The following is a 16,299-nucleotide window of genomic DNA, read 5'->3' on the forward strand; positions in this document are numbered from 1 at the left end:
AAGCAAGGTTGCATATTGGCACCACTTTTGTTTAATTTTTACATCAATTTTATGGTGAGCCACCTCCACAACACCAATTTCTATCCTCTCAAATTAGCTGAAGAAACATTACTGTGCTATTTTATGCAGATGATGTGGCTATTCTTTCAAGAACACCCATTGATTTCAAAAGAGAATAGTGCAGTGTCTCTTTTTTGCAAAGAAGATTATCCACTGCTCAGCTATCAAAAATCTAAAATGATGCCATTTGCCAGAAAGCCTAGAGGACATTTCTGGATAATAGATGTCCATAGGATAAAACAGATCTCCTGCTTCAAATTCCTGGGTGTAGTTTTCTATGCTTCAGGAAAGTGCATAGGGATTATGTTGCTAGCAGTTCTCAGAGATGGTCAATACCTCTTCTACAGAGATCTACAATCTGATCTTATTCTGCCAATACTCCATAAATGTACTGGTTCAGGTTTTCCTGTTATATCAATCCTACCAAAACATACTTGCTCAGCAGCAGTAATAATGAGATGAGCAGTGATTAGCTCCAAGGATTAGTACAATAATGAAGTTTACAATAGTACAATACTGTATAATATAGTGCAATAATGATCTAGGTTAATAGGATTCCACCTCTGTTACCTAAATGTGTATCTGGCATTGCCTTCCTTTTTATTACTGTATTCAATATGTATTTTATGTTGTTTTACTTCTCTATGGTCTTTTAAAAGTTTAAATGTTTGTACCTGTATTTGAACTAGTTTTCATATATTGGTCTGTGACTGCAATAAAATATTTACATTAGTTTGCAGGCCCAAAAAGGTGTGTTGTCTTCCTGGGTTATAAATCCATGATGTAACAGAGAAGCCTGTTTGACAAAACTAGTCAAGCTCACTGACATTACCCCTTCCTTTTGGTTCATGTGGGAACCAATGACACTGCAAGGCATAGCCTGTCAAATCCAGCAGGATTCCAAAGTTCAGAAACACAGGCTCAGTAGTAAAAACACAGGAATATTTATTAAGAAAACTATAGATCCAGTCTGGAGAGTTTCATTGTCAGGAAACTGACCAGGGAATGTTACAACTACACAGTTAAATTACACATAATTATATACCAAAATTGGAGTATTTACATTATGACTATACAGTGCCTCAGAGAGTGCCTCAGAGATTGCTGGTGTCTCTTTCTTTGGAGGTTTTTAAACAGGTGGATAACAATCTGTCGGGGATGCTTTGATTGTGTATTCCTGCATGGCAGGGAGTTGGACTGGATGACCTTTTGGTCTCCTCTAACTCTGCAATTCTATTCTGTGATTCTATACACCCATTCATTCTGAGCTTCTGGGAAATGTTTTCATTGAATAAGATACTCGAGTTTCCTTTTAAACTATTTGGAGTCCAATTTTTCCCCCTTCAAATGGTTGTTCACTATACACCAGAATAGGTGGGAGAGGTTTTACCAAAACATGCCACTCATTATTCTCTGCTGCCAGTTTGAGTAAACTAAAATTGGAAATGGGGCATAAATGTACTGTAAATCTTGAGCAGCTCCAATTCTGCCATTTCTTTGTTCACCAAACATTTAACAACAAAGGGACCAACAAACTTCAGTGTTACATTTTTCAAAATTTGAATACTTTTCAAAAATTTAGTAGGGAGATATATTGAATCTCCCACTTTAAATTCCAAATTAGTACCACAATGTTTCTTGCACATTTCTTCACCAGTTGCTCCTCTTTATCTTGGAATGACGTGACTGGTGGGATGCCACAGGGTTCTATTCAACATTTCTATCAATGACTTGGATGAGGGAACAGATGCCATGCTTATCAAACTTGCAGAGGGGTAGCTAATACCCCAGAGGATAGAATTTTAAATGACCTTAATAGATTAGAGAGCTGGGCCAAAACTAAAAAAATGAATTTCAACACAGAGAAATGTAAGGCACTTAGGCACAAAAATAATGAAATCCACATGTATAGGTTGTGTGACACCCAGCTTGAGAACAGTATATGCAAATGGATCATGAGTCGATAGTGTGATGCAGCAGCTTAAAAAGCCTATATGATCCTTGGCTCATCAATAGGAATGTACTGTCTAGATCAAGAGAAGTAATAGTACCATTCTATTCTTCTCTGTTGAGACCTCACTTACAAAATTGTGTCCAGTTCTGGGGACCACAATTCAAGAGGGATTTTGACAAGCTGGAGTATGTCCAGAGGAGGGTGACAAAAATGGTAAAAGGTCTGGAAACCATGCCCTATGAAGAGTGGGTTAGGAACCTGGGTATGTTTAGCCTGAAAAAGAGAAGGTGACATAATAGCCATGTTTAAATATTTGAAAGGATTTCATATTGAAGTTGGAGCACGCTTGTTTTCTGCTGTTCCACAGGCTAGGACATGGAGCAGTGGATTCAAACTATAGGTAAAGAGATTCCACTCTATAGGTAAACTATAGATAAAGAGATTATATTAAGAAAAACTTCCTGACGGTAAGAGCTATTAGACAGTGGAATACACTGTCTCAGAGTGCTGTGGAGTGTCCTTCTTTGGAGGTTTTCAAACAGAGGCTGGATGGCACCAAAGCACACAATCTGTCTGGGATGCTTTGTGTATTCCTGCGTGACAGGAGTTTGGATTGGATGGCCCTTGTGGTCTCTTCCAACTCTATGATTCTATGAAATGGCTTTCTATGTTGGCTTAGTTTCTTCCCTGTGTTTTCCCCAGCTTGCTTTCATGCCATGTAATGAGGGCAGAGCCTATAGCAGTGATGGTGAACCTTTTCGAGGCCAAGTGCCCAAACTGCAATCCAAAACCCACTTATTAATTGCAAAGTGCCATGTTCCATTGGCTTTCTAGTAAAAAACTCTGTGCTGAGGCGACGGCGCATGTGCCCACAGAGAGGGCTCTGAGTGCCACCTCTCGCATGCGTGCCATAGGTTCGCCATCACTGGCCTATAGGCACTGAACTGGGGATTCAGAATTCTGAAAGTGCAGTGATCAACTTTGGGCTATGTCTTCTTGTTTTGTCTAACCTTTAATGCCCACAGCCATTTTTATTCAAGGACAAGAGAAATAACTGTTTTCAAAAATTGTGTTCCATGTTTATTAGTTATATCCTTCTTTAAGTAATATTATGCTCTTGCTTGAATTCACATGAGTGCCAACTTCTAACTGCCACATAATGACTGCCAACTCCTAACAGCTACAGAATGCAGAATTGATTAAGAAATTAGTCCATTTTCTTTTGAACAATTGTTTTGACAAGACAGCCTGCACCTCTTCATCCTGATAATAGAAAGTTGCTCTAAGGCAATCAGGAAAATTTAGTAATGAAAACACACGGATCCGCAGAGTGGAACCTTGGAGAGAAGGTTCCTAATGTGTCAAAGATTATCACTTCAGAAAACCTTCTTTGGTTGCTATCCCCCCTCCCTTTTTTTTGGTAATTGTTGTACCACTCTGTGAGGCATCTGTCCTGCTTATACGCAGATCTCTTTTGCAGAAGAAAGAGTGGGACTGGGATGAGAGCAAACTACTGGTGATGCACGACCCAATCTACAGGTGAGCAGAGAAGGAGTGGCACTGTTGACAGAGTTGGCCTCTGGTAGGAAGCAGAGTTAAACATTAGCAGATTGTATATGAACCAGAGACGAGGCTTTTGAAGAGTGATTCAAAGGGAGAGGGGATAGGAAAGGGAGACTTTTCAATCATACACTGCAGAAATAATGCTTGATTCATCTTGGACTGGATACAGATTCTGGATGGGCTAAAGTCCTTCACATATATCTGTAATCAGTGATTACATGTACTGAATACATCATTGATCCATGCCAAAGACATTTTTAGCTGGTGCTTGGTGGTGTATAGTCCCGGTTTAAAGATGAGAGTATGATATTCATTCTACAAATTAAAGGCTGGGAGAAAGGCATTGTATTATCTTTTGAGCCTTAAAAAAAGTAACCAGGGGAGATGCAAGATTCATTGGAGAAGGAAGGCTACACAGTCTTAAATGAACCCAACTAATTTTCAAAGAATTCAGTAGATAAAATGGCAAACAGACTTTTGTTGAAAGGGAAGAGTGTTCTCTATATTTTTGCACAGTGCAGGAGCTTGCAACAGAAGGGGACTTGATTTCTTTAAAAAAAAACTCACAGCATAGTATAAGCATGAGGAAAGTGGTACTGTATTGCTTGTCGACATTCACAAGGGCCAGTTGGAGACCATGACACTTGATCATTAACAATTGGATGTCTATGTATACATTTATTTTCTGAGCTTATCAGATGCTGGGAGCTATAATATTCCTCCCATAGAAGTACAGCCTTGAGGGACCTGGACTGTTTCTGGGGCATTAAAGTAGAGCATTTGCTGTGACAAAAATAGCAAATGTAGACCCCATACACCTCGTTCTATGGGAATCGGACTTCTATAGGAATGCAAAGGCACATTCATAAGTCACCTTAAATGACTTAAGGTGACTTATGAATGTGCCTTTGCATTCCTATAGAAGTCGGATTCCCATAGAACGAGGTGGATATCACGTTTGGCTTATGTCCTAACATTCAAACCTCCCCACCCTCAAAATAACAATTCAAAAAGTAGGAAATTCCTTGGACATGCCTGGTTTTCCTCTTAGACCAGAGATAGGCAACTCTTGGAGGTTACGAGGCTTTTTTGTCCTCCGCAGAGGTATGGGAGGGGGCAAAATTGGAAGAAAATTGTTGGGGGGAATTTGTCTCCAAATATATCCTAATGTTTCTTAGGGTGCATAGGTGCAATTTCACCATGTTCTTCCCCCAAGCTCTTTTAGCCCCAGACTGCCTTACTTTCTGCTGAAGCGATGGAGGGAAGGTAACCTAAAACACTTCTGAGGGTGTTAAAAAACCCATGCCCCCTAAATGTAGGGGGCAGAGAGTAATTTTTTTTAATTACAAAAAATTGAGTTGTAGGGGGTCACTGTGAGCCAATTGGTTTAGACAGTGGCAAACTCTGTTTCCCACACATACACATACAGTTGTGCTGTTCCTGCAGGATATTTTATGTGTCCCACGATTCCCAGGACCTGAAGATCTTCAGTTACATTGCCAGAGATGGCTCCAGCAATATCTTCCGCTGCAATGTCTTCAAGTCTAAAAAGAAGGTAAGCTGCAAGCTGACATGACTGAACAAGGTACAACCCTGAAAAGCTCTTATGTCTGTATAGTACACTGAGTATCCCCCTTGTATCCTGTGAGGTTTGCTTGTCTATGTTTCAAGTCAAAGGGGGACTTGAAGTCTACCTAGAGGAGAACCAGGACTGGCGTGCAGGAAATACAGTTACTTCCCTCAAACATAGTGGAGAAACAGCATAGTGGAGAAACAAGGAGACCATAAAGATGTTGTAAAACAGCATGAATATGCTCTGAAAACCTGGGCCTATACAACAGATTGAGGACTGCAATTTGTACCACCTGAAGCTTCAAAGTGCTTTTAAGAGGTTGGTGCAGTGCAGTAATATAATGTGGATGTGACCAAGTCAAGAATGACAATGTCTGAAGCATATAGGATGGGGAGAACACTCTCCCCTAATCTCAAGAAAGAGAGAGTTCCTGGCTATGGAAAAATTGCCTTTTCCCAGGCTACCTTCATTCCTTCCCTTGAGATAATCAGAAATCCATTGATAAATGCATAAAACCCACCTTTCCAACTCCCTGGCTAGGTATGGCCAATCAAATCAACTCCTATTATTAAATATTAAAGAACCAAGCAGAAATAAATTCATAAATAGCCAGTCACTCTTAAAATAAAATCAATCAATAAAATAAACTAATTAATTTAACCAAACTTTTATTACCTAACAGTAACTCACAAAAATGGCTTTCAGGAGAAGGGGTCTCTGAGCATAGCTGTGTAGTTTCTTGGCTATCTAGGTGAAGAAAAAAGTTGTATCTTTTATGCAGGGGGACATCTAACAAGAGGGAAACTGAAACCAACCAATCATCCAGGTTATTTCTGCAAGTCTGAGTCAGCCTGGAATGTGCACAGGAAATACAGTTTTCTGTGCACATTCCAGCTGATTGACTCTTGGGTATATTTCCAGAAAGCAGGAAGTAGGAAGATTGGATTTGTTTTAAATACCAGTTAGCTGGTACTGTTTGTATCAAATGATTCTGGCCAGACCAGCAAAGGGCTTCTTCTAGACATCCTCTTTATCTTGCCTTCTCTAATTTTGGAATACCAAAAGCTGCCACATAAGATAAAGTTGGATATATAGTAGCCAGGACAAAGAATTGCATTCCTAGGAAAGAAAGCCAATCACTCGCCTATTGAGACTATTCCAGTGGTTCAGTGATTCTGCTGAATATTGACTAATGAAATGTGAATCTTTCTGGTATTAATATTTGCCTTGCAAGGAAGCCATTTCAGAGCCAACATGCCATGAAGAGCATCAGAGACTGTAGAAAGCAAGTGCTTCCAAGGAGTATGGGAAGGGATGGCAACTTGGATTCATGTGCACCATACAGATTTTCTGAGATAACAGGTCCATATACGCCTTATCAGTGACTTCTGTACCACTCCTGTTTGGACTTAAATCCCTGATATTCTATGTAGCGTACAGCATGTACACTTGAACATGTTGCAGGCATGAGGCTCTGTCTCACAAGAGCCCAGTTCTCTGTACAGTGGGAGTTATGCACTTTTGTCTCTCTCATTCTCTGTCCTTTCTGTAGAGCCAGGCCATGCGCATTGTCCGAACTGTGGGGCAAGCATTTGAGGTCTGTCACAAGCTGAGCCTGCAGCACACTCAGCAGAATGCTGATGGTCAAGAGGACAACCAAAGTGAGAAGGACAGTGAGGACTTGGAGGCATCAGGTATATAGAAAAGATGGACAGGTCTGGAGCGGTGGTTTCTGTTGCATTAATAGGTTAGTCTTGCTAAGATTTTGAAGAAAGCATTGATTGACATAATAATAATAAATAAATAAAACCTTAATTTATATCCCGCTTTTTGTTACCACAATCAAAGCGGTGTACAACATGAGAGAGGGGCTTGGGAAACTGCTGACTCCATCCATGTGCTAATAACGGCAGCCTGTAGAAAGCTGAAAAATGCTCCCATTCATCTGACACAGCTTGTGTGCCGAACCACCACTTCCTCCTCTCTTCACATACTGGCCACACTGAGACACTACTATCCTACTTAATACATAAGACGTGAGAGACTGCCTTGGTTTTCTCCATCAACAAGAGTTCTTAATCTCTCACAGCTCATGGCCCACCCGTAGCTGAGCCTGTCAGCACTGCTGAGGAAACAGACATTGATGCTGTGGACATTGGACTTCCAGGGAACAACCACTTGGAGTTCAACAGGGGGGTGACGGATCTTGATGCTGTTGATACAGAGTCCCCTGGACTGCTTTCCACCAAGGTACTTTCCATATTTGGGGAAGAATGAGCAGGGAATATTTGTGGCTTGCCAATTCATTGAATTAAGTGTCTGGAAAAGAGGAGGTAATTAAATCCATTACTCATACAGCTCAGAGAAAGCATGCAGGAAGGAGACACCTTCAGAGCTGAAGGCTCAGGGCTACTCAATCAAATGGACCAACCTGCACAAACTCTGGGACACCTTGTAGGAATAGCTTAAGTTCACCAGTTGATCAGGGTGATGGTGGTGGTTTTCTTTGTCTTAAGTGTGACAAAAAACTGCTTCATGAAGTTTCCCCAAAGGAAATTCTGTTGTGCTGTATACTGAACTTCTGTCTATGTTCCTGGTGTTCCAAGGAGGGTGACTTGAGACATTTTGCTACCTGGTCCATGACAATGGTCCTGTGTCCTTTAGTTCTCCATTACCTCAGTGATTGCGATGAGAAAGCATCCTCTCCACACCTGAGGAGGGTAACAAAGGATTTCAGTTGGTCCTTGGCAGGCCATACACCAGACACTTCCAATAACTCCCTGACCACCACATTACTACTGGGATACATGAAAACCAGATTAGTTACAACTTCCCATAAAGCTTTCACAGCCGCAGCCCTGAACTATGGAACAACTTGACGAAAGAGATCTGCCTTATTACTACACTGGAAGCCTTTAAGCAGGCACTTAAGACGGATCTCTTCTGGCAGGCCTGTCCATTTGATCTGCTATAATTGATCTTAAAGAACACCCCCACTTCCGACTCAATAGTATGGGAACAGACGACGATTGGACATTTTAATGATTGGTAGCAGTATTGCTGACCGTTTTATAGTTTGTATTTTTAGATAACATTGTATTTGCATTTTGTATTGTTGAAATTTTTGCTGTAATCCCACCTCAATCCGCAGGCAGAGGCAGGAAATATAAATATAAATTTAAAAATTATGCCTGATAAGGGCCCCCTTCCCAAAGGCAGGTAAAACTAAATGGACTACTTCATAAGGCCAGATGATAAAGAAAAGCCCCAGCTCATCACACCACCAGACAATCTCTTTTTTGTCCACGCCTCAAATTAGTACGAAGCAGTTGAATTAAAGGGCTTTTCTATCAAATCATAAGGGCTTTCCTATCAAACTGTAAGAGCCATCTCCTAACTAGCAAGACCAAGGGCCCGAACAGACAGGCCAAAATAAAACTGCTTCAGGTCACTTTGGAGGTATGCTATTTAAATGATGCATGCGTCCTAAGAGGCCGGAGACTGTACCAAAGCCACATTCCAGTCCTAAGGACTGGAGTGCAGCTTTGGTGCAGCTTCTGGCCTCTTAAGATGCATGTGTCATTAAACAGCATACTTCCAAAGTGACCTGAAGCAGCTTTATTTTGGCCTGTCTGTTTGGGCCCCAAGATACTATCCTCCTGGATCTTGTCCCTCTCTGCAAAATCATGATTGAGGCTGCTTCTATTTTTGATGGGACAAGATGATAAGGAGACAGGAAGTTATCACTCTGCTTTGCCTGCCTACTGCAATTATATGACCATAGGCTATAAAGATGTCGCCTGGAGAACATGTGTGACCTCCTTTCCTAGGTAAAGTTTGGAATTTCTTTGTATTTTAACTCCTTCCTGCTATATGATGTCAACTCCTGTGAATACAGGATGTGTAGGGTCATCTTTGATGTTTGGGAAAGTAGTACCCACAGGATGCCAAGGATGGGCTCTACTGAAAAGCTCCTTATGGAATATCTATAATGTACAGGCTAACTCTGTTCCAGGAACACAGACCTTCAGTAGAGTCAGAAAAGCTTTATTCAATAAGCAGAATAGATCACAGTACATAGTTGTCAAGACTGAATTTTTCCTCTGTTACCCAGTATACTTGGTATTCAAACAATTCACCCATTACAAAAGCCTTCATACCATTTGTCAGCGACTCAAAACATCCAGTCTTTACAGGACTCACCCCTCTTTCTCTCCTCCATCCCAGTAGAACAACCCTGGTAATCTACAGTTATACTTCTTTCCCATTTACTCATTATCTCAGGCCTACTGATAAACAATCTTTTCTTTTTCCAACATCACCAATAGAATAACCCATCAATCTGCAATAACACACTTATGCCCAGTCACTTATGCCCAGTCAATTAAGCTTCTGGGGTGTGTGTGTGTGTGTGTAGGAGAGAGAGAGGGAATATCTTTTTAATCCCTATATCTATTTGTATTTTTCAGAGTTTGATTCATAAAGAGAATATCCTAATGGCTTCTCCGAAGATGCTGCTTCCTTCTGCCCAGTTGCCTGAAGCAGTCCCTCTGTCTACTCACCATCAAATGCAATTTCTGCAACAGCTCTTGCAGCAGCAGCAGGAACAAACTCAAGTTGCTGTAGCCCAGGTTACTATCCATTTTGCAGGAGTGGGGGATACAGAGAAATCATAACATTGATTGCCTGAGCAGAGCCAATATGTGAAAAGGAGACCTTCTGAGTTCCCAGTCTCTCTGCCTTTTTGCTGAGATCCTGCAAGGAATTAAAATCGAAGAGCCTTGGAACAGCCTTGGTTTGCCTCCAAGAGTATTCTTTGTCACTTAGGCCTGAAGCTTACAAAAATTTTAGGAAACTTGGGTATCTGGTGAATATGATGGAGCTCCATTTTAGAACTCACTTCTCCATTTGTTTGTTTTTCCCCTGTGTTCTAAATTGCTTGCTCACTTTTTCCACCCAGGGAAAGCTCCTCATTCTTCATACACTGGGATTTCTTAGCACTTTGTTTTTGATCTCCAGCTGTTTATCTCTATAGACTGTCCTTGGTAATTTCAACATATCTGTCAATTTTCAATCTCACCAGAAAACCTATGTCAACCAGCTCTCCTACTCTGTTCCAAACCATTCCCTCTCCACTCTAGGTCTTCCTTCTCCAACTGCTTCTTTGATCTACTTGTGGCCTCATCACCATTCCAGGTGGTAGTATTAATCTTTACTTCTAATTTACCCTCTCCTTGGTTACTCACAGTATTCATTGACAATTCACTATCTGCTTGCAAAACCTTATTTAGGATTAATAACTGAAGCCTTACCTGTTTTGGAGAACTCCAGATGTTTTGGACTGAAAATCCTATCATCCCCACCCAACAAAGTGAATAGTTATGGCCAATCGAAGTTGTAGTAGTTGAAAACTCTTGGAAGGCATCAGATTGGGAAACTCTAGGTTATACCCATTATTTTTCTGTCAACATTCAGTCTACATCATGTTTTTTCCCCTGAGCAACAGTGAGAAAATTCACTTTTGCTGAGACTATTAAGTAAAATTACCAGTAGCACATACATCAGGGAATAGATACTGCCAGATCTGGGGCTTTACCCAAGGCTCTTTCTCATTTCTATCCTACAGGTGCATTTGCTGAAGGATCAACTGGCATCAGAGGCAGCTGCCCGCCTTGAGGCCCAGGCCCGAGTACATCAGCTCCTGCTGCAGAATAAGGACCTCCTTCAGCATATCTCACTCTTGGTGAAGCAGGTGCAAGAACTAGAGGCAAAGCTGTTGAGAACCAGTACCAGTAAGAGCTTCCTTTCCATAATTTTTATTCAGCTCCTTCTGTTCTTAATTTATAGAATTCCTTTCATTTTACAGTTTTAGTTGCCTTTCAAACTTTGTATTCACTCTCACAATGACATGATGGAAGCAGAACACTAATGGGAGTATAAATCTTTATCTGTTTATGATTCATTGATGGATAGGATCAAAATATTGATATGTAGGATTTTTTTTAATTGCTCAGCATTTATAGGCCATTAATAAAAACACAAAACAAAAGCAACATGTACACAATCCAATAATCCTAAGGACTGGCGCGCAGCTTTGGTGCAGCGTCCAAACTCTTAGGATGCATGCATCATTTAAACAACATACCTCCAAAGTGACCTGAAACAGCTTTATTTTGGCCTGTCCTTATGGTGCCTAAGCTGCACTGAGCTTCATGAAGCAAGGGTTTGATTCAGTGTGAATCAGATGTATATGTTCATATTGCCATGTTACAGAGCAGTAAATGGTGATGTATTCTCTGTGTCTCACACAAATGGATTGTGCTCCAAAGAGCACCTTTTGAAACTGTCTAGAATCTAGTAAAAACATTTTGGTGATAGCCTTGCCCACTTTCAGCAACCCTGTATAAGGGGCTTCCCACAGAAAATGCCAATTCCTTTTTATCTTCTGCTGCAGTGGAACCATGTAGTGGAACCATGTAGAACTGTTGCTTTGCTTTCAATTTTGACTTGGCCTTTGATGTCTTAGATACCAGCTTTGCTGTACCAGATTCTTTTCTCTAGCATTTAGCAGTCGAAGTCATACTTGCCCTTGGAGCTTGGACTTCTCCCTGGTATCGTTTCTTTCTGTATTTCTTGTGGCTCCAAGCTTCCTGGCTGGGATGGATATTCGAGGTGACTGAGCTATTTGAGTAGGGTGCATGTAGTCTCTGCTTGTAGACTTCACTATACAGGCATGGAATAATAGGGAGTTGCGATTAAAGATACTCTTTTACGAATGTGCCCTTCAGAATCCGACTCCAATGTGGGCACCCATGTCTACTAGAATGGACACCACTGCAAAGTCAGAGCATCCATCAATGTCAATGGCTGTTGGTGTTGACACTAAATGCTTCGATCCCATCTGTTTCTACGGCTACTTGATGTGGAGGTAAACAGTCACTGCTTATATCATCACTGCTGTACCCAAGACTGCTTGTGCGAGCTCTGATACTTGAGTAACTTGTACTCATCCTCTGTCATCAGGAAAGTCTTTCAAGCTGGAGTTGGCAAAGAAGCACAAAAAGAAAAAATGTTCAGAGGACAAGGAACATCATCAATCTCAGTCTCCACCCTGAGGCGAACCATCTGCTCCATTCTTATCTGATACTACTATACCAGAAGAGACTTCTCATACAAGGCACCTTCAATCTGAGAAGATTCCCAGAAAGCCTCACTGGCATGTGCTGTTCAGGATTTAGTAGTTGGTCCATTCCAACTGCAGTGACTCTGAATGAGAGTTCCTAGACTCTTCACCAATTGTTAGAGTAACTGTCTCAATGACTCTGTTGAGACAGGATCAATTTATTATGCCATCTCCAGCTTCCCTGGACAGTAAGGGCTGTTCAACAGTGGAAAGCACTCCCTCGGAATGTGGCGGAGTCTCCTTCTTTGGAGGTCTTTAAGCAGAGGCTGGATGGCCATTTGTTGGGGATGCTTTGATTGAGATTTCCTGCATGGCAGGGGGTTGGACTGGATGGCCCTTGTGGTCTCTTCAAACTCTATGATTCTATGATTCCCTGCCTCTGTCAAACCCTCCAACTTCAGCCAGAAAACACTGATCCATCTCTTGTAAATCTCAGCAGTCTTATTGATCCCGATCTCAGTTAGCCTTGAGATCATACTCTAGTTACTATTCTGGTTTGACTTGCAGATCTCATTCCCAATACTGTCATCATCATCATCAGCGTATCCATTGACCTCTTAAATACTAGAGGTTCCGTGGCACTGTAAGCTCTTAATCACAGAATCCCATTCTATTTACAGCAATTCCCCCACTTATGACAGTTAGTATTGGCAAGATTACACCTACTTTTATGAAGTTGAAGCTAGGCACCACATTTACAAAATGCATAGTCACCCTCAACATAGATGTCACAACTACACTGTATCTGCTGTTGGCACCACTCCACAGTACAAGGCTTAGGGTATGCAGACCAAGATAGGCCTCCAGCAAAACAGAAGGACTAAGTCTCTTCAGGGGCACAGTAAGATACTGCCAAACAGGTTCCTGCTTCTAAACTGAATCTTGCTATCAATTCCACTGCCTCCGCACAGCTTCTAAAACAGTCTACTTCTGCCACTGTCATGTCAGATACAGGTTGAGATTCTGATTCAGTCACAGTTCTTGCATCAAAGTCTTCTGTAGTCGCTCTTGGTGCCCTGGATCCATCCTCTCTGATATACGATGTAAAGGTGTCCATGAATTAGATGATGTGGATGGCAAAATGCCTTGTTTTATCTGTAGTTCAGCCACAATCTCAGATAGATAATCTATCAGATTCAATTTCAAGCCACCATTCCCTACTGCTCTGCTTATGTTGTATTATCTTGCTCACATGATCTACAAATCTTGGGCAACACCATCCTCCATTCCAGCTACTGCAACAAAAACCGAGAACATCTATAGAGTACAAGACTCAGATATGACCTGGCTAGGTTGACATTGTAAACCCAATTCCATAACTGTCAACGCTGTTCAGTCCCAGACCTCTTGCTGCTCCACTCTACTCCTGCCAACAAGGAAAGAAAAAAGCTCAATTTAATAGGCAGGAAATTACTCCTTCTCTGACTTTCTCTGCAAAATCTCTAATTACTTGGTCTCTATGGACCTGCCATTAGCTGTTGTTTGAAAAATTTACCCCCAGCATTTACAAGTTGAATGATGAAGACAGGAGAGTGGCATCCATGATCTGTTCTGAAGTTCATCAGCCAGAAGGCCAGTAAATCATTACTTTAAGGCACATTGCAGATTGTGGTAGCCAGGCAATGTTTGGGGCAATGGCACTCCACATGCATGCATTGCTTACTGAGCAGGATCAGTTGGTGTTCGAGGACCTGCCATTTGATGACAATGGCTCCAACAACAAAATGGACACTAGGTTGGAACACATTCAAAAATGAGGTCAGTGGTCAAGACGTATGACTTCAGGGGTGCGCATCTACAGGGAGAGAGGGTAAATGCCTTTGAATCCTGAAATTAGAAATAAAACTGCTGGACATCTTTTCTGGAAAAGTGCTAAAGATGTTTTCTTCCTCACATGTCACAGTCATGAATGAAGTTTTTCTTTATAGTAATGATTGTCACTTCCATATCTGTGGCTCTGACTTTATTTTTATTTGCATTGTATCTTAGAAGCATGAAATTTGGCTACTTCCTCGCTCCTTAGAATATTAGTTTTCTAGCTCTTCTGACTGCAAAGAATGACCTATGATTATGTCACTGGTGCCTGGTGAGATCATTGAATCATGGAATCATAGAATTGAAAGAGACCACAAGGGACATAAAGTGTAACCCCCTTCCATGCAGGAACTCACAGTCAGAGCACCCCTGACAGATGGCCATTCAGCCTCTGTTTAAGGATCTCCAAAGAAGGAGACTCCACCACTCTCCGAGGGAGCATATTCCACTGTTGACCAGCTCTTATTGTCAGGAAGTTGCTCCTAATGTTTAAGTGGAATAACTTCAAAGGCCACATATTGATATCCATTCTAACAACCTTTTCCCATCTAGCTATCCCATCAGACTGGCCTAACATTGTGATTGACCAAAAAGGTTGCAGCTCTTTCAAGGCTGAGAACTGCCAAAGCTGTCCGATTCCTCTCCACTACATTCCTTTCCCCCCTTATCGTCACGCCAAGGATTAACCCTTTAGCCAGTGTTAGTTGTCTTCTCCATCTGTCACCTTATCCCAAATATACAATTATATACATTCCTGATTGAATTTACCATTATCTACATTCCAGATTCTTCCATATTTCTCAATCGCAAATATGAAAGAATCTAATCAATCAACAACAACTTATGGAAGAATCCCAATTTTACATTAGGGTTCTGACATTCTGCCCCCTCAAAGAATATTTTGCATCTTTTATATTTATCCTCACCTGGGATTTAATACCATTAGAACATTTTGAACTTAAACAATTAGCCTTAACCGTAGGAATAAACACAATTCAAAGTAAATTATCCATCACAATAAACATTATCATTTCATTATCAATTATAAAGATTGTATGTACAGCTCTGTGTAAATTTACAGTGCTTTATAAATAAAGGTGAATAATAATAATAATTTAATCTGATATTATTATTTAATCTAAACGGTATCTAATTTATTAACATAAATTGAACAACAGTTAAAACATCTTTATAACCCATTTGGGTCTTCTGGGTAATTGACAACCTAGAGTCTTAAAGTCCAACCTTTAAATTTATAATCCATCTTCTGAAATATGGGGCTTCAGCATACACTGATTTCACCTTACATGGAGGGATCCGGAATGGATCCCCACGTAAGGGGAGGGTGCACTGTATAAATTGTTCGCATTAATAATGGTAGAATGTCTAAAGATTCTAATACAATGGATTCACAAATATCAGGCAGGCTTCTTGATGAACAGAATGATTAAAGAAAATGTTAGAACAATGATTAATTTGGTAATTTGAGGAAGGAGTGGGGTCCAACTTTTGTACTGGGGGTAAATTGTGTTTAAATTAATGATGATTGCATAAACAAATAAGAGCTTGGACTATAAATATGGAGCTGAGCTTTAAAGGTTTCAAAATTTGATGTGGGTTTGTAGAAAATAAAGCCAGAAAATACCAAGAGATAAGAAAGACTTTGTTGTCTAGGTGGTGGGGTGTTTGTTTAAGGGGGTAATGTGATGTGTAATGTTATTGTGTTGTTATGTTTATATGTTATGTAATTTTAATGTCAAATAAAATTATTTTAAAAAGAAAGAAATTATGCAAATCATCTGCAGTCATTATTTTTGTTTTAACCTGCCTGTGCACTTTCTACCTTGACTTTCTTCAGTAGTCACTCCAAGTCTTCGTTGCTTTCAACTAGTAATATAGTGTCATCTGAATACCTTAGATTGCTGATGTTTATTCCTCCAGTTTTCATGTCTCCTTCTCTTAATCTAATCCTGTTTTACATATGATATGTTAAACCTTAAAGTTAAATAGATAGAATTGTAAAATGTATCCTTACTCCTTTGTCAATTAGAAGCCATTCAATTTCTCCATATTCTGTCCTAACAGTAGTTTCTTGTCCTGAGTACAGGTTATGCATCAGGACAATCAAATGTTGTGGCACACCCATTTCTT

At 40.6% G+C, this 16,299-nt stretch overlaps 1 protein-coding gene across 2 annotated transcripts in view; it reads left to right on the forward strand.

Annotated features, from left to right (window-relative positions):
* Window positions 1–16,299, forward strand: part of LOC149316706 (carboxyl-terminal PDZ ligand of neuronal nitric oxide synthase protein-like) — a 100,614-nt gene that overhangs the window by 44,993 nt on the left and 39,322 nt on the right. Inside the window, exons 4-9 of one of the 2 annotated variants that reach the window (XM_089516074.1) lie at window positions 3,495–3,553; window positions 5,024–5,132; window positions 6,703–6,844; window positions 7,240–7,400; window positions 9,620–9,781; window positions 10,777–10,942. In XM_089516074.1, the coding sequence (XP_089372200.1) occupies window positions 3,495–3,553; window positions 5,024–5,132; window positions 6,703–6,844; window positions 7,240–7,400; window positions 9,620–9,781; window positions 10,777–10,942 (799 nt within the window). Of the gene's footprint in view, window positions 1–3,481; window positions 3,554–5,023; window positions 5,133–6,702; window positions 6,845–7,239; window positions 7,401–9,619; window positions 9,782–10,776; window positions 10,943–16,299 lie in introns of both variants that reach the window. The other variant, XM_089516075.1, reaches the window with a different exon arrangement.

The sequence above is a fragment of the Sceloporus occidentalis genome, unplaced genomic scaffold, assembly GCF_023333645.1.
Source record: "Sceloporus occidentalis isolate IW3139 unplaced genomic scaffold, rSceOcc1.0.p SCAF_3, whole genome shotgun sequence".
NCBI lineage: Eukaryota > Metazoa > Chordata > Lepidosauria > Squamata > Phrynosomatidae > Sceloporus > Sceloporus occidentalis.